This window comes from Danio rerio, chromosome 24 (genome assembly GCF_049306965.1).
Source record: "Danio rerio strain Tuebingen ecotype United States chromosome 24, GRCz12tu, whole genome shotgun sequence".
Taxonomy (NCBI): domain Eukaryota; kingdom Metazoa; phylum Chordata; class Actinopteri; order Cypriniformes; family Danionidae; genus Danio; species Danio rerio.
Genome location: NC_133199.1, coordinates 20,832,274 through 20,851,983, shown reverse-complemented (window position 1 = coordinate 20,851,983; position 19,710 = coordinate 20,832,274). Strand labels below are relative to the sequence as shown.

General features: G+C 37.3%; 1 protein-coding gene across 3 annotated transcripts; it reads left to right on the top strand.

Annotated features, from left to right (window-relative positions):
* Window positions 1–2,596: 2,596 nt before the first annotated feature.
* Window positions 2,597–18,178, top strand: klhl15 (kelch-like family member 15). 3 transcript variants are annotated; one of them, XM_005162614.6, is made up of 5 exons: window positions 2,597–2,899; window positions 6,413–6,494; window positions 11,156–11,252; window positions 13,082–13,793; window positions 15,358–18,178. In XM_005162614.6, exons 3-5 carry the CDS (start codon window positions 11,233–11,235, stop codon window positions 16,465–16,467), a joined length of 1,842 nt encoding a protein of 613 aa, XP_005162671.1. In that variant the 5' UTR covers window positions 2,597–2,899; window positions 6,413–6,494; window positions 11,156–11,232; the 3' UTR covers window positions 16,468–18,178.
* Window positions 18,179–19,710: the final 1,532 nt, after the last annotated feature.

The window sequence follows — 19,710 nt, the reverse complement described above, 5'->3', positions numbered from 1 at the left end:
CTCCGGTTTCCCCCACAGTCCAAAGACATGCGGTACAGGTGAATTGGGTAGGCTAAATTGTCAGTAGTGTATGAGTGTGTGTGTGTGTGTGTGTGAACGTGTGTGTGGATGTTTCCCAGAGATGGGTAGTGGCTGGAAGGCCATCTGCTGCGTAAAAACTTGGTGGATAAATTGGCTGTTCATTCCCCGGAATAATAAAGGGACTAAGCTGACAAGAAAATGAATGAATGAATTACTAAATTTAATTTGTTTGTTTAAATTCAGCCCCTCAAATTTTTTTTTTTCAATAAATCAAATGAATTGTTTTTTTTTTCAGTGAACAGGGGACGAAATATTTTATTGTCTGACTTCCACTGTTGTTTAATAATGAAAGAGGTATTAGAAATGGAGGAGATCAGCCTATAAAGTAGACCTAAAGACTTTGAGAATTTGGTCCAGTCCAGATAACGTTCTGCTTCGTAAAAACATGTGCCGGATAAGTTAGTGGTTCATTCCACTGTGGCGACCCTGGATTAATGGGACTAAGGGACCAATCTGAAAAAAAAATTAATGAATGAATAATATTCTGGTGGAAGATTTGGAAAATCTGGAAATTAGTTTAGTTTAAAAACAGACAGTATCTAAAAATAAAAATGAGCACTGGGAAGGCAAATCTTTTGTGTATTAATATATTTAAAAAGTAACCATTTTGAGTGATTGCTTTAAAAGCTTATTGGTGACATGTCACCCAAAATAACTTTCTATATCAGTTTTGATTTAAAGAAAAAGTATAAAGTCAGTGTAAATAAAAATATCACATAAATGCTGTCAACTACACATACTAAACATTGTAGAAACATGAATGTGGGGAGTGCATCATGTCTCTTGTACAGAGGACTGTGTTTTTATTTATTTATTTTTATTTCACAAAAAAATTTACAATTAATCAACATTGACATAAATGTACTCAGAAGAGCCCTCTAATTTTTTCTCTTATATACGTTTACTGTATGTGTATATCACTGTCCTATATGCCCCATTCAGTGTTGACCTATTTTTTTTCAATCTGCTGAATAACTTCCCTTCAGGGATCAATAAAGTACCAATAATGTGAGAGGGAAACTAGTTCAAAGCCTGCACTACATTGCGAAGAACCATTATAATCTCCTAGCGTGTCTGAATGTATACAAATTCTGTAAAAGTAAACAAATAAAAAATATATATTCTTAAAATAAAACAAGTAAAAATAACAATTTTGAAAAAATGGTAGCCTTTGACTTCTATTATTTTTCATTAAGTTGGCTACCGGTTTCCAATGTTCTTTACCTCTATGACTGCCGCTCTACTAAACGGTTGACCATGTTAATACTGTTTTAAATAAAGACTGTTAAAGTAATTTAAAGAATGACTGTTTTAAATATTAGTTTACACACAGCATTGATGGTTTACAAAAAAATAAATAAAAATCAAACAAACGTAACCCTGTTGCACTACTGCACTTGATTAAAATTTTACTGTAAAAAAACAAACAAACAAACAAACACACAAGAAAGCATGTTAAATGAAAATGTAAAATATTTTATGCCATACTTCAACAAATAAAAATGATTTAGTATTCAAAATGTTTTTATTTTGAATATTTTTTAAAAATAAATTGGTCCTACACTTTTCATAGTATACGTGTTAATTCCATTAATTTTACCATGCACAGACATATCAATCATTTGGTAGAGGCTGATATTTTAGAAGTTATTGGATGTGCTGAAAAAAAAGCATTGAGTGTGTTAACTAGCAACATTAGGAGTTGGAAATGTAATCTTTTTTTTTTTTTTGGTGGGGCAGTTAAAGGGTTCAAATGTATTTTTGTGTTAAAACAAAACACAAGTATTACAAACATTACAAAAGTAAAACTAATAAACATTCGAGGGGGAGTGAGTGGTGAGGAACTTTTTCGGGGACAAAGTAACTCTATAAAAGGCTGATAATAAAATAATATTTTATCACACAATGGCAGCAAATTAATTAACTGGGTCTTCATTTGAAATAATAGGTAGTAGGTAGGTAGTGCTGCCGCCTCACAGCAAGAAGGTCGCTGTTTCGAGCCTCGGCTGGTTTAGTTGGCGTTTCTGTGTGGAGTTTGCATGTTCTCCCTGCATTCGCGTGGGTTTTCTCTGGGTACTTTGGTTTCCCCCACAGTCCAAAGACATGAAGTACAGGTGAATTGGGTAAGCTAAATTGTGTATGAGTGTGTCTGAATGAGCGTGTGATTGTTTCCCAGTGATGGGTTGCAGCTGGAAGGGTATCTGCAGCGTAAAAACATATGCTGGATAAGTTGGTGGTTCATTCCGCTGTGGCGACGCCTGATTAATAAAGGGACTAAGTCAAAAAAGAAAATGAATGAATAATATAGCTATAATATAATATAATATAATATAATATAATAATATAACATAATAAAATATTAATTAAACAGGAGATTTCCCCTCTCAAATCTTTCAACTGCCTAATGCATTATCTAAAATCATAATATAGTCATAAATTTTGTGCTCATAACGATTTCCAGCTCTGTGACGGACTAAAACATGTTCATTTAGACTCCATAGACAGTCATTGCAGTGGACACAGAGAAACTCCAACAACATTTCCGTCCGACCGACAAATGTTCGGGAAATGACGTCAGTGCAGACAATAATATGGCGTCTACGATCGCTGTGGTGCCTATAGACAAACAACATTTAGCGATTCCGTACAAATAACATTGATTTATTGTCACCTAAAGTCGCCAATGGGCAGCACAGCTCCGTCGATAATGAGATGTAATCTTTAATTTCTCTGCTCTTTGTCTGACATCAGCACTCCATGTCCGAAGGACCTCGGGCTCCCTGGTCGAAGCGGGGTTGCGTGGAGTCGCATCGCCGAGGTAAAGCCTGCTACAAACCGTCTCATTTCACACAGCAACATTGTCATGCTTTAAAACACACTCCTTTTAACCTGGCGTTGCCGAAAACACCGGAATTCTTATGTTTGTAGAGCGTTGACATTTGCTAGGACATGTCACCGGTGATTATTGACTGTGTCTATGATATTGACCTATCTAGTGAGCTCCCTAGGTAGACAGCTTGTTTGGTCATTACATGTAAGTGAAGCGTTTTTTTGAGATTTAGTGATCACGAATGCAGTCTAGGCGGACAGATTAGTAGGTGACACAATATTGACAGTCAATTTTCAGTTTTGTTCAGATACTGAATTCTGAACATGACATAATACATTAGATGATAATAATACAAGCTTCTCTGTGAATCAGTCAAGTGTTGTTTTTGTGTCTGATGGTGGTTTGCTGAGATTTTGAGCATGAGGTCATTCAAATTCAAAGGTTTTCATTCATGTAAGGTGTAATATAAGGTTTAAGAGTAGTATTTGCCTTTAGTAGTGTTCACACTTTTCTCTAATTGTCTTGTTAGTTATTGTTACAGAGATGTTTATCACATTGTATGTCAAAACAAGAAGATTTATTGTAAAAAAAAATTTATATAAAATTAAGAGGCATCTGGGTAGTTATGGAGCAGTTAGCATTTGAGACATACAATTGAAGTCAGAATTATTAGCCCCCCCTGAATTATTAGACCCATTTATTTCGCCCCCCAATTTTTCTTTAACGGAGAGAAGATTCTTTCAACTAATTTCTGAATATAATAGTTTTAATGACTCATTTCTAATAACCGAATTGTTTTATCTTTGTCATGATGATATTTTACTAGATATTTTTTAAGGCACTTTTATACAACTTAAAGTGACATTTAAAGGCTTAACTAGGTTAATTGGGCAAGGTGGGGTAATTAGGCAAGTTAAAATACAACAATGGTTTGTTCTGTAGAGTATTGAAAATAAAAATAGCTTAAATGGGCGAATAATTTTGATCTTAAAATGGTTTTAAAAAAATTAAAAACTGCTTTTATTCTAGCTGAAATAAAACAAATAAGACTTTCTCCAGAAGACAAAATTTTATCAGACTGTTATTCACTGCTATTATAAATATTATTCACTGTGAAAAATTCCTGTGCTCTCTTAAACATAATTTAGGAAATATTTAAAAAAGAAACAAAAATAAAAATGTGGATAATAATTCTGACTTTAACTGTATGAGTGACATTTGAGTTTTTTTTTTATTAAGTTCCATCTAAAATATAGGGATCTGTTCAATTTTTTATTATTTATTTAAAAAGAAGTGTCATGTAAAAAAACAACTATAAAATTAGGATATATTAACATGTAGGAAAATGACCTTTATTATAGTAATATTAATATAAACGTAAATCAGTTCATATTTGTTTCTGTACTACACATAAATGTGATCTATTATTTTAATGGCAAACCTAATTTTTGGTATACAGTAGCCTTTATGCAAGTCCTAAGTGCCACATGATCTTTGAATAATCATTCTCATCCACCTAAATCTCATTCCCATCCCAAACGAGCCCCCTTGTATCCTACTGCAGTTCTACTGCACCCAACCCATGCTGAGCTGGGATCGAACCGGCGATTCTTTGTATGGGAGTTGGTTGCCTTAACAAGGAGTCTAACGCCTCACACGGGGCTCAAGTGTCAACGCTTGACAGAGGACGTGTCTAAAGTTAGGGCTGACGTGATCGTCATAGCAACGTCAGCCAATGAAAATAGTCAGTAATAGGCCACTGTCTGAGCTGGTGTATTTGCATACCGTGATCTGATTGGCTGACACTTCCGTCGGTGCTTGAAAAGTTGAGCAAGTCCTAACTTCTGCAGCGAGCAACGCCACCAAAGAGCTTAGAATGACCAAGAGGCGACACTCTAGTGTAATTTGGGAAACAGCCACTAGAGGGCGGCTGCCATTTTGGTATGAAAACTCCAATAGAACAACAGCATATTATAAGTCTGTTAAATAAACTATTAAAAGTGCTGATGATTGTGATAGTAAGTGTTGTATTGTCGTCTTTCAGGTTGTATCTCAGCTTTAATGCGCTTTTTAAATAAATAAATAAAAAACAAAGCAGCTGCTTGCCATCGCGACAGTAATGAGATCCAATGGACGGCCGATCACTTTAACTCCAACATGGCGGAATCCGGGGCTGTTGCTGGGTGCTGCTGTTGCAATGGAACGTTCTATTGAGTGTCGCCTCTTGGTCATTCTAAGCTCTTTGACGCCTCTGAAGCGGCACCGACGGATCCACAATGCAGTTCGGCAACGCCTGACATCATCCATTCAAAGTGAATGGGAAGCTTTAACGCTGACGCCCCATGTGAATGTGGCGTAAAGGCCATGGCCTCTAGCATTTGTTGCTAGCGCACCTTTTAAGGTCAGAGAAATGAGGTTTACCTGCATCTCCGTTACCTACAGATTCATGATCATGATCTATTTTGAAATAATATGTGCTGGATCATGTTTGAACTATTTACATTTGATCACAATTTATTTTAAGATTCTTTGATTAATAGAATGTTTAGAAGAAGGTTGACGCTGTGGCACAATGGGTAGCAAAATTGCCTCACAGCAAGAAGGTCGCTGGTTCGAGCCTCAGCTGGGTCAGTTGGCATTTCTGTGTGGAGTTTGCATGTCCAGAAGACATGTGGTATAGGAAAATTGGGTAAGCTAAAATTGGCCGTAGTGTATGTGTGTGATTGAGTTTGTTTGGGTGTTTACCAGTGATGGGTTGCAGCTGGAAGTGTATCGGCTGAGTAAAACATGTGCTGGATAAGTTGGCGGTTCATTCAGCTGTGGCGACCCCATATTAATAAAGGGACTTAGCTGAAAAGAAAATGAATGAAGGAATGTTTAGAAGAAATGCTTTTTATCTGAAATATGTATATATTATAGCATTATAAATGTATTTGCTATAACCTTTAAGCAGTTTATTGCCTACATTGTACATATTTCCTTAAAGTGAAATTTCTCTTGTATTACACATGTAAATTATGATTTCTTCAGTATCCGTTTAATTTTACAAATTTTTTTCCTAATTTAGCAAAAGTGCAAACTATAATAAAATAACACACAAAAAAAAAACTATATAAAATAACACACAAAAGCAAAAATGCTTTCTTTTCAAAAATGTTTCCTTAAGATTAACATGGTGTTGTTTAAAAGTACCCCTATAAAAATACATCAAATATACCCCAATATTAATATTACCCCAATAAAACAAATTGTGTTTCATTAAGACTGTAAATAACACATTGAATTACACATGATATCTTCAAGTAGATATGAACATGAATCAAATGCTGCTTAGTGTCTTGTATGTGTATTGTAACATATTTTTGCTCTTTAAAAAATATTTTTTAAAGGGTTTTAAAGAATAAAAATATTGGTAAAAGAAAAATACGATAATCAAAAAATATAAATGATCATTATTTATCCTGTCTGTTTACAAGCATCTGGATGTGGTCTTTGTTTTAGAGCAGGGCAAGTACAAGCAGAGGAAATGTGAACGTCCCTTCAGCGCAGTAAAGCCCATGATTGGCCAGGAGGCCTCGAAAAGGTAAGGCCACAAACTCATCACACTATTGTTTTCTTAACTGCATAACTTGGTAAGGATGAGGAACATGAAGTGCTACTCAGTGTCATACATATCAAGTGCCCTGATATACTCAAGGGTAGTTCATTTAGGGCTTAAAAAAAGTTTAGTTCAAACAAGGGCTGGGCGATTTGGCCTATAAATTTAAATCTCGATCAATTAAACATTTTAACTCTGTTACAATTATTGAGTGATTATTTATTTATTTCGCCCTCATAGTTTACTGACGTGTTTTGTACAGTAAATATGCTCACATAATACAAGTGACAGATATTTCTGAATGAAGCGTGCATTACTTGATTGCAAAATGATTGAAGGAAACACAGTCTACTTTCTATGATTATTTACAGACATCAACTTTGAACAACTAAAATTAAAACACACATCACCCAAAACAAAGTCACGTTTTTCTTATAAAAAACAAAAATAAATAACTTGAAAAATTATTTTCAGTATTTTTCATATGAGAAGTAAAAATTAGGAATATCTCTTTTAAATAAAATAACACTTCTTAATTGTTTAAACAGTACATTTCTTGCATCTACTATAAACAAATATTTCAAAGTAAATTATAGTTTTAGTGTAATGGAAAATAAGCCATCTCAAGGCATCTCTGGTGCAGCTTCCATTCATCGTCAATGTAGTGCAAAGTAAGGCTCAAGAATGGGTCCATCGCCAGGAACCGGTGGACGTGCAACATCTTTAATCGTAAGGTAAACACAAAACAAAAGTTTCCATATGTAGCTTCTTCATGGCACTGTCCACTTGTTAATAATCGCTCCTACATGCTCTCTAGCGACTCTCCGTGCTGCCCACTCGTCGCCGCTACCAAACCGATTAATCACAGAGCTTGTGCTACATGTAGTTAATAGAGCGGGGGCACGTGACCTCACACGCGGTAGGGAAAGTTATTGAAAAAGTCGACCAGGAAAAATTTGATCGATTATATTGTTCTGAATGTCGATTATATTACTTTTCGATTAATCGCTCAGCCTTAGTTCAAACTGCAGAGAGTGTGTTCAGATGAATATGTAAATATATGTTGCACGCTTTCCTCCAATTACCACAATAAACATACAGCTTAAATAACATCAATGGGAAAACAGCAGTTAAAACATTAGTTCAGGAGCTGAAAGATCACATTGCAATTTTAGTGCAGCATAAAAGGCCTCTACTACACAACACCGCCAAAGGAAGAAGGCTCTTGTCTAGCAAAATTAGGTTTTGTTAACTACAAATGCTCCTCAGATTCACACATTAAGTAATCCTGTTTAAAAGATGCACGTGGCAAAACTTCCAAGTAGTCCTACATTGTTTCACTAGGGTGGCACAGTGGCTGAGTGTTTAGCACTGTCGCTTCACAACAAGAAGGTCACTGGATCGAGTCTCGACTGGGCCAGTTGGCATTTCTGTGTGGAGTTTGCATTGGTTTCCTCCAGGTGCTCCGGTTTCCCCCCACAGTCCAAACACATGCGTTATAAGTGAATTGGATGAACTAAATTGGCTGTAGTGTAAAAGTGTGTGTGTGTGTGTGTGTGTGTGAATGCAAGAGTATAGGGGTGTTTCCCAGTACTGGGTTGCGGCTGTCCGCTTTGTAAAACATACGCCAGAATAGTGGGTGTTGTGATCCCTGATAAATACTAAGCATGAATGAATGAACGTTGTTTCTCCTTTTTTGTAAAGGGAATTAGGTTTGGCTTAAGGCTTGTGCACACCGGGACGATTATCGTGTGTGATTATCACTGAAGTTTAATGCCATGTGATTAAACAGAGTGAGCTAATGCACAAAACCCCAGTCATAAAAGCGTGATAAATAACCCCAACACATCGGCCTTGTTTCAGTTTGACACTTTTGTCATGTTAAAAACCGATCATGCAACCGTGATTGATGCTTTTGTCCACATGCCTTCAGCTGCTGAAGTTGCAGTAAATTGCACACAACTTGGTGGCACTAGCATGCAGGAATTGGAATTGTTCTAGCCAAGCACACAGGAAATGCAGATCAGATAGTATTCAATGGTGGGTTTCCTTGCAAACTTTTAGACCAGGTGTTTGTGTGCTGTAGTGGAGAAGATCAGACAAAAGCGGAAAAGCTTATGCGACCAATAGACATGGAAAAAACGTAAAGGTGACTACTTCTGTTCAACAAGCCAGTGTCATCACTAGTAAGAATCGATTGTGCATAAATGTTGTATAACAACTCTAAATAAATACACTGGTGATAAGTGTGAGTGATAAACCATTGGGTGTGCATAAGGCTTTAGTCTTTGCATGTTTGACTTTGTAAACACTTGGTTGGTCCTTGACTATCAACAACTATGTAATGTGTGAAGTTGTGGACACACATCAAAGAGGAAGTAGAATAAAAGACAAGAATATGTGGTTAAAAGTGTCTGATTTTAAATATAATTTAGAAAATGTCTGACACTAGCTATGTTTCAATCCAAAGCTGCAAATTAGATTAATGGGCAAATCTGCAATATCGCAGAAAACATTTGTGAATAATGTATTTGATGAGTCAAAGAGAACAAAATCACCACTTCCTTATAAACTGATCCCAAATATCAAAAAGAAAAACTGAATTTGCTGCAGTGACAGTGAAACTCCTTTTTCCTTTTAAAATAAATGTCTTGTGCCTCAGAAGACAAAGACAAAATGCAATGAATGGGCAGTGGCTTTTGAAGGCACGGGATGACTCCTATGGAGCGCAGCTACTAAAGGCGGTTCTGAGAGATATTAATACTGAACCACTTTGATGACAGACTTTGGCTGAGGCATTTTACATTGACCAAAACAACATTTTGGATGTTTTACAATCTGGTTAATCTGCTGGTTTGTCCATTAATGCAGTATCATTGCACATATCACATTGACCCCGTTTCAGAAAGTAGACCACGCTAACTGTCTCTGTTTCACTGATGCAGTGGTGTTGCTTTTTTAAATATATGGTCAAATTTACTAAAACTTCACAGGAGCATATCAATTTCAGCTGGAGAAAGAAATGCTGATCTCTTTTCTCAGATGTTGCCATGGTGACTCGTAATATCTGCACTCTATTGATAATGCCTTTTTATAGTTGCGGTGTGTGCACTTAACTCTGAGTTAGTCTACTCAAACTCGATTGACCTGACTCAGATCAGCTATTCTAAAACCGAAAACTCTGAGTTTTTAATCTCTCTGTAAATCAACTCAGAGGTCAAGTTTAAGCTCCAAGTTGGTTGAACCTTCTTACTTAAACAGGCCCATTATCCGTTTAAATAAAATTTTATGTGTACTTGTATAGCGCATTTATTGTGTATGGCCATACACCTAAAGCACTTCACAATCATGAGGGGGGTTTCTCCACACCACCACCAGTGTGCAGCATCCACTTGGATGATGCAATGGCAGTTACAGGACAATGGCGCCAGTGTGCTCATGACACACCAGCTATAGGTGGAGCGCAGAGACAGTCATACAGCCAATTCAGTGGATGGTTAAGGAATTTACAATAAGTGCCATGAGATTTCTAATGACCACAGAGAGTCAGGACCTTATTTTAACGTCTCATCCAAAAAGAAGGAGCTCACTGACAGTACAGTGTCCCCTTCACTATACTGGGGCAGTAGGACTCACAGGTTGAGCGCCCTCTGCTGGCCTCACTAAAACCATTTTCATCAGCAACCTAGTTTTCCTATGTCTCCCTTCCAGGCTCAGCCCTGCTTAGCTTCAGTGAGTAACCGGTTTTGGGCTGCAGGGAGATAAGGCTGTGGCATACTGTAATTTGTTCTGTTTCCTTCATCTTTTATGCACATTTTTTCTTATCAGATAAAAGTTTATGCTACTCGTTTATGAGCAAGTTTTTTTATGTACATTTTCAAAATGTATGCGCATGATGGCATTTACACTAAGTATTTTGTATGCAAAATTTTAAAATGCAGATAACAATAGGTGGATGGAAACAGCAAATTTAGCTAGATAACTCCCAAGTTCTCCAATCTAATGCTTTAAAAAAGCATCTCCTATAAGAATGTGGATGTTTGTACCAAATCAAATCACGTTTATTCAGATAGAAGTCTGTGTGTTTTAAATAGTTTTTGCTTTTCAAATTGTGTTTATGTTTGTATTTGTAGATTTCCAAGTTGAAGAAGGCAACAAACAACTAATAATAGTTGCACATGATTATAGTTCCACTGTTTAGTTTATTAGTTTAGTTTAACTGAGGCAAATATTTCCAGAAAATTTCCTTTGTTATGTGGTTTCAAACTTCTGTAACAAATGTCTAACTAACACCATGAAGCCTGATTTACCTAGAAATGTATTTTACAGGATATTGATGTATTTTACAGTATGTTGATGTATCTAACAGTATATTGGAGCATTAAATGCATTTTTTCCCTTCAGCTCTGTATTCAAATTTGCAGATTAAATGTTAAAAGGTTTCTCTTCTGGTTTATTTTCAGTGTGCAAAGTGGCATAAATGTGTATGTGATCAATGATCTTCTACCTCATTTATGTATCGAGTAAAAATGTTTCCTGTTTGCACACAGTGGGACGTTCGGTTTTTGGTGCATCTTTAGTATTTCAGTCTGTTGGTAATGATTACATAAATATAATGATCAGGGCTTGTTCAATTTGTCATTTAGGTGAATATCTTCAGAATTAAATTTCCTACGGACACAAGAGGTACTGTCCTCTGATTGGCTCGGACACCACCTGTGACATGCCCGTGGCCAATCAGAGGTGAGTGTGCTGTGTGTGTGTGCATTAGAGGGAGTGTGTGGGGGAGCATTGAGACTGAGTTTGGCTTTCAGCAGCAGAAACTGAAGTGCTGAGGTGTGAAAGTTCTTGAAGTCCTTCCAGAGCCTTTATTAAAGTCTGGCATGTTTTTTCACTGTCTATTATTCACTAAACTACAAGTAGATCAGACAATTAGCTTGATAATGAACTTGAGGAGATGCTGTTTAGTTTTAATAAGCATTTAATGAAAGACTTGAGTAATTATATTTAGTTTTAAAGGGATAGTACACCCAAAAATAATCTATACTTCAGTAAATGAAATTCTTAATGAAATAAATGTCTTATGTTTACTAATTTTGCATTTATTTTAGCCTTTGTAATTATTAATTATTGGTAAATAACTGAGTTGTGATAAAATAACTGAATCATATTAAAGGAAATGGACAAAGAACAGCAAAAATGTATAATATTTTAATATAATAAATGTTTTGTGCTGCAAATATTAAAATGTTTTCTGAAGGATCATGTGACTGGGGTAAGAATGCTTTGAAATTACTGGAATAAATGACAATTATATATACACATTTAAATAGAAAAAAGTTATTTCAGTAAATGTATTTTACAGTTCTATTCTTTATGCTGTAATTATTTGGTATCAGATAAATATAGGCTTGGTGAGCAGAAGAGACTTCTCTAAAAAACTTTCAAAATCTTACTGTTAGAAATTTTAGTACTTTATGTGTTATGTATTTAAAATATTGAAAATGCATAACTTGTATCTATATTCAGTTTTTTATTCATTCTAGATTTTCAGTTCACATCAAGTCAGCTTTATTTCTATAGCACTTTGTATAATCTAGATTTTGTCAAAGCTGCTCTACATGGATGAACAGAAGAAAACAGTCAAAAACTATATTTTCTATTGTGGGACACAATCAGCAGGTTGAAAAATAATGCTTGATTACTAGTTTAGTTCTAGTTAGTTAAAATATTTAGTTCAAAATGGTAAAATTTAACAGGATTCACAAGATTGGTGGTCATTTTATTTAGTCATGCATTTAGGGTCCTCATGGATTCCTTTTATCATTAAAAAAAGATCTTTTAAAAAGTTTTTTTTAAAACAATTGTCCAAGCTGTTTGTTAGATGCTGTTAGTTTCTGTGTACATAATATATACTAATATACATAAATACTACCAGGCGAGGTAGTAGGTACTAGTGGCGCAGTAGGGAGTGCTGTCACCTCACAGCAAGAAGGTTGCTGGATCGCTGGTTCGAACCTCGGCTCAGTTGGCGTTTCTGTGTGGAGTTTGCATGTTCTTACTCCCTGAGTGTGATTGTGTGTGTTTCCCAGAGATAGGTTGCGGCTGGAAGGGTATCCGCTGTGTAAAAAAAACTTGCTAGTTAAGTTGACGGTTCATTCCGCTGTGGCGACCCCGGATTAATAAAGGGACTCAGCCGACAAGAAAATGAATGAATGAACATAAAAACTAAAATACTTATAATTAATATGTATGACGAGAAAATTTGGCCATCTTCTATAAATACAACTTGTCTCCTACAAGTTTCCTCTAATATTTAAAAACAATGGGATAGTTCACCCAAAAATGTAAATTCTGTCATCATGTACTCACCCTTTATTTCTTCTGTTGAACACAAAATAATTTATTTTTCAAGAAGGCTGGAAACTTGTAATCATTGACTTCCATAGTATTTGTTTTTCCTGGAACTCAAGGGTTACTGGTTTCCAGCTTTCTTCAAAAATAATTATTTTGTGTTGAAAAGAAGAAAGAATCTCAAGTTTTGGAACAACTTGATGTTTGTGTCTCTGCAGGTGCCTAATGTCGGGGGATGTGGAGGTCTACCTTTCCCAAGTGCATGACGGCAGCGTGTCGTCGGGCTTCAAAGCCTTGTATGAGGAGCGACTGCTTCTCGATGTCACTCTGCTCATCGAGGAACACCACTTCCAGGCGCACAAGGCTCTGCTAGCAACTCAAAGCGACTATTTCCGGGTCATGTTCACGGCAGATATGCGGGAACGTGACCAGGATAAGATCCACATGAAGGGGTTGACGGCAGCCGGCTTTGGTCATGTCCTTCGCTTCATGTATTATGGCTCTTTGGAGTTAAGCATGCTCACGGTGCAGGAGATATTACAGGCTGCTATGTACGTTCAACTCACTGAAGCTGTAGAGTTCTGCTGTTCCTTCCTGCTGGCCAAAATCTGCTTAGAGAACTGTGCCGAAGTCATGCGTTTGCTGGAGGACTTTAGCGTCGGTGTGGAAGGCGTGCAGGAGCAGCTTGATGCGTTCTTGTTGGAGAACTTTGTGCCCCTGATGGCCAGGCCGGACTTTTTGTCTTATTTGAGTTTGGAGAAGTTGATGGCATATCTGGATAGTGACCAGCTAAGCCGATTTCCAGAAATTGAGCTGTATGAAGCTGTGCAGGCCTGGTTGAGACACGACCGGAGACGCTGGAGACACACGGATGCAGTGGTGCAAAACCTACGCTTTTGTTTGATGACGCCTGCCAATATCTTCGAGAAAGTAAGAATGGTCTCTTGGTTTATGTGTGTGAATGACAAATTACAGCTCAAGGGAAAAGAAAATATAGGGTGAAACAGGGTTAAATCATAGGTTCCAAGATTTTACAAATGTGCTCTGTGTTACGGCTTGGGAAAACTTGTGTATTGGTTTCAAGAAAGGCGTAAGTGTAATCACTTTAAAATGACTTTTTTTGCTAGTGTGAAACTTATTATTTGCTAATGCTGTAGTATATATGTTCAATCATAATCTTATTATTATTAGTTAGTTGAAATGAAATTATTGAATTCTTTAAGTGTGATCTTTATGTTGTTCAGACATAAAAATGATCTTCTGTAAACATTAAGTTTAACAGACATAAGGAGGACAAAGGGAAGGGACTGTGCCCAACAAAAGAAAAGAATAAAACAAAAATCAACTAACTAACCCATTAAACTCTTTACAAAATAAAGCAAAAAGTAAACCTTTAACATCCGAGACGTTGTATTTTACCTACTCTTTCCTTCCAAAGCAAAACATACTAAACAAGTGTGGTACAAATCCGTAACCTAGTATGTATAACTAAAAGAATGCTGCGTGTGCGCCATGTGCATCATGTGACAGAGCTTACCTATTCCCTCTCCTATGTCTAGAATAATACAGAAATACGATGATCAGGCTCCAGCTCTCAAATAAGTTTGAAACAAAGCCTTTCAGTAACTACATTGCAAACAAAGCACAACAACAAAAGTTAATCAAACAATGATGGATCGAAGCAAAAGGGGAAAAAACACACAGAGAAATAAACGTCAAACACCGCTCAGGTTTACACGAATTGTTTGCTATCGCAAACTGATGCGGCGTTTTCCTTATATAGTGTCCCGCCATCCTGCAGCGTAGCAATTGGGGCTGTTCATTATTGCATCATCACACATCAGTCCGTGTCCCAAAAGGTTGACATCTAACAGAGCCAACCCGCATATCCTATAAACACTAAATGAAATCAGCTGAAAGGAAAACAACAGTCCCCCAACTGTATAACGTCATAGACGTAACATACTCTTATCGTACATGAAATGCCTATACCATGCACTGATACAACTCAACAGTATTTCACTGCGTGGATGTGATTTGTTGTCCTACTTGACTTCAATGTCTTAATGTATTAATTCATGTATTATATATTAATAGCTTAGTGCTTATAAACACTCTGTTTATAAAATACATTGTCAAAGACTGAAAGTGCAATATGATACTTGCATAATGGTCACAGCAAAACAAGCTAGCATTCATTTTATATCTAAACTATAAATATAAAAAGAAATGTAAGAAATTTTGAGTAATGGAACATATGTAAAAAATCTAAACTGTTATATAGTAGACTACAAGCTGAATAAAAGTGCCTAGTCAGAGCTGAACATCACTGGGATCACCGTGCGCACGCATGTCTGTTTACAGCTTCTAAAATGATCAGACAGCCTATACTTCACAGAATTTTTTCAATATTGTGCAGTCCTAGTGAGTATATAACTTACTATATGTGTGTCCTGACATTGTTATCTAAGCATTTTATTCCCTTTTACACCAGGTGAAGACATCAGAGTTCTACCGTTATTCCCGCCAACTGCGACTAGAAGTAGACCAGGCGCTCAGCTACTTCCATCAGGTGAATGAACAACCGCTGGCAGAAACCAAATCCAACCGCATCCGATCAGTGAGACCTCAAACTGCTGTATTTCGTGGAATGATCGGCCACAGCATGGTCAACAGTAAGATCCTCCTCCTTCACCGGCCTAAAGTGTGGTGGGAACTCGAAGGCCCTCAGGTGCCGCTCCGGCCAGATTGCCTGGCCATCGTCAACAACTTCGCCTTCCTGTTGGGTGGTGAAGAACTAGGCCCTGACGGAGAGTTTCATGCTTCTTCCAAAGTCTACCGCTATGACCCCAGACAGAACTCTTGGCTACGCATGGCCGACATGTCCGTTCCCAGATCAGAGTTTGCAGTCGGCGTTATTGGGAAGTATATTTATGCCGTCGCAGGTCGTACTCGCGATGAGACCTTTTATTCCACAGAGCGATATGACATTGTCGAGGACAAATGGGAGTTTGTTGACCCGTACCCAGTAAACAAGTACGGTCACGAAGGCACTGTGCTCAATGGGAAGTTGTACATCACTGGCGGCATCACCTCCTCATCCACCTCAAAGCAAGTCTGTGTTTTTGACCCAGGACGGGAAGGATCGTCCGAACATCGAACGCGGCGCACGCCAATCCTCACCAACTGCTGGGAGAACAAGTCGAAAATGAACTACGCTCGTTGCTTCCACAAAATGATCTCCCACAATGGGAAGCTGTACGTTTTCGGCGGGGTTTGTGTGATACTCCGTGCCTCTTTTGAGTCCCAGGGCTGCCCTTCGACAGAAGTGTACGACCCAGAGACTGACGAGTGGACTATTTTGGCCTCGATGCCTATAGGACGCAGTGGACACGGAGTGGCGGTGTTGGACAAACAGATCATGGTGCTTGGAGGACTTTGCTACAACGGTCATTACAGCGACTCTATCCTCACATTTGACCCAGAGGAGAACAAATGGAAGGAGGACGAGTATCCCAGGATGCCTTGCAAACTGGATGGACTGCAAGTGTGTAGTTTGCACTTCCCAGAATACGTTCTGGAACACGTGAGACGCTGCAGCTGAGTCTCTGCAACTTCTGGACAGTTTAGAAAACAAACGTTTACAGGTGTGACGAGTAATACTAATACTGTTGAAGCTTTTAAACTGTAGGCCAGTGCTTATTTAAGAAGAAAAAACCCTTTTTAGGCTTTCATTGTAAAAAGAAAGGTTTGTTACTTGGTCCGAGCATTGGCGTTCTTTTAAAAGAAAAAACAAAACACAAACAGACGACCTTTTTGACTCATTGCACTGTAATCATCCTATAGAGCACATAATACTCTGCATCTTTCACATTGTCTTCTCTGTGACGTTCTACTTCTATATCCCTTCATTCTATACACAGGAAGTCATGTTTTTCCACAAGTAGTCTACAAGCTGCGTTTAGAAACGGAGACTAGGGGAACTCATGAAAAAAATGGAAAACTTCCATGTCCCTTTTTTCTTTAATACTTACTAATCTAAGAATGCATTTGTGCTGATACTAGTGATGTTGTAGTGGACGATATTGACTGTAATCGATGATGTTGACAAGCATTGCACTCGTATAAGGGCGTATATTACTGCTCTACAATAACACCGGTCCTCCACTGCTGACTGCAAAGGGAGAAAAAGAGGACGGCAGAGATTAGGGGACGCGTAGTTCCTACTTCTCCAACCTTTATTAGTTGTGCTTATGCTTATTTTTAACTTATTTATTAAAATGGCAAAGCCTTGCCTTGATCAAATCCGTGTAATGTAATGAACTACTTTCTGTGTGCGCGTGCGTGCGTGCGTGTGTGTGTCTGTCTCATGTTTGGTTTCACCAGCAAAGGGCTAAAGCACATATGCATCTCGTGTTTAATGTTTAACACTAAATGCAGTTCTAAGAGGTTAGGCGTCCACCAAGTATTCAATCAGCTGTAGTTAAAGGGATAGTACACCCATTAGTCAATAGTTCCTCAATATCATGTTCCAACATACTTTTTTGGACCACACTTAATGTCATTTAATGGACGAAGGATTATTATTTAGTGTTCCAAAGAAGTAAGCATGTGTTTAATTGATCCAACATTATTTTGGCAGAACAGTAAAGAAGATTTTAGTTGAAGCTTTGGTCCTTCAAACAAACATACATACATACAGTCAAAACAAAGTAAGACTGAATATTTCAATTTTTAAGACCTCAATGCATTGTCAGGAATCATGTGTATTACTTTTGTTTTGACTTTATTTTTCTGACTGCATTTTGTAAATCATCAAGGACTAGTTTTATCTACAGACCTTCCATAATATTCTACTGAAGAATAAAGTGAGTAGTCTTTTGGGTGAACTATCCCTTTAAGCCAGATCTTGAAGATATTAGGCTCTGTAAGTTCCTGTTACGGACCCTTACATGTGATGCTGTGTGTTTCTTCAGAGTTCCTGGTTGGTTTGTACTTCCTCAAACACTGACTTTGACCTTTTCTCTCTGTTGTGTGACATCTTTCCATCCGAACCTCATGTACATATAGATGCCAAACTGTGGTCTGTAAGGGTCAAGCTGTAATAATCAGACGCAGCAATAGATTTTAACCTGGTCTTGTTATTTATTTTAGTAGAATAACAGACAATAACTATAATAATGATAATCCACAGCCCTGTATCTTGTTCTTGAGAGGAGTATAATCAGATCGCTAACTTGTTTACCAGAATCTGGTGGCTCACTGCTATTTAAAGACTTTGTAATTCATTTCCAGAAATAAATGTTCATACTGTCCGGCTGTCTGAGTTTTCTGACTGAATATAAGCACTCGCTGTGTTTTCTGTGTTTGGGGTTTAATGTGTGTTTGAGCCTCTGGATATCAGCATCTTATCCTGTAGGTTTATCCCTGTAAGAGGATCCATCAGCAGTACATGTGCTGTGACCTAAGCCTGTTTTCCAACTTGTGTGTTGCCACGTCTGTCAGAAGGTAAACACAGCAGAATTGTGCGTTTTTGTAGCTGAAATGGCAAAAGCTTGGTGCGGCACCAAGGTCATGGGGTTTGGTTTACAGGAACAGACCTTAGTTACAATAACGAGGGGTTATTTGAGTTACTGTGGCCTTTTCGAACTGATTCAGTGTTCTCCTCTGACCTCTGGCATCCACAAAACATTTTCCACCACAGAACTGCTGCTCACTGGATATTTTCTCTCGCCCCACACACACTGTTCTCTGTAAACCCGAGTGATGGTTGTGTGTGAAAATCCCTGTAGATCAGCAGTTTCTGAAACACTCTGTTCAGCCCGTCTGGCACCAACAATCAGGCCACATTCAGAACTGCTTAAAACAAATTTCCTCCCCATTCTGATGATCGGTGAACTACAACAAATCAACTGAAGTGTTATTTTATATATCGTCACATTGGATTTATAAGGTTCTGTCTCCGTTCTGAGTGATTTTGAGATATTGAGCTTAAAAGTTTTTGCATTCAATAGCAAACAGCATGTGTGTAATATTTGTTTTTTAAATAAAAAGTCTTAAAATGTTAACAACTTAAAAAAAAAATCCCACAATGTAAATAAGTTGTCATTTAATAAGAATATGTCATTTCCCAGAGATGGGTTGCGACTGGAAGTGCATTCGCTGCGTAAAAACTTGCTGGATAAGTTGGCGGTTCATTCCGCTGTGGCGACTCCGAATTAAAAAAGGGACTAAGCCGACAAGAAAATGAATGAATGAAAGACTATGTCAAAAACTCAATTTTGACAAAAATGTCAGATAGAACCTTATAATTCTAAGGTGACCATATAAATATTGCTGATGCAAAAATGCATTTTAAATTTCACTAATAACAAACCTGGGTATAGTTAGTTTTGTCATAATTTGAATGCAGTAAATTTGTCTGCCATGGACCTCTTGTTATATAAACTGCTGTGTCATTAACTCATTATGGTGTCTGAGTATGGTGTAGCTGTTTTTGTAGCCTGTGACTTTAAATCCAAATGAGCTGCTTTCTCCCCGCACGTGTCTGCTTCTCCTGCATTATGTCAGATAAACAGCACAGTGACAGAGACAGGACTGGACGAAGCTGAAATACAGCTCATTAGTCAAAAATACCAAGTAAGTTTATTTCCTGTGTTTGTGGTGGAGTCGTGCTGATTATAGTGGTTAAGAATTACATGGTGATTTTACTGTCTTTATTACAAACTTGCTCTGTTTTAAAAATGTTTTAAAACTATATATATATATATATATATATATATATATATATATATATATATATATATATATATATATATATATATATATGTATATCCTATTTTGTCAA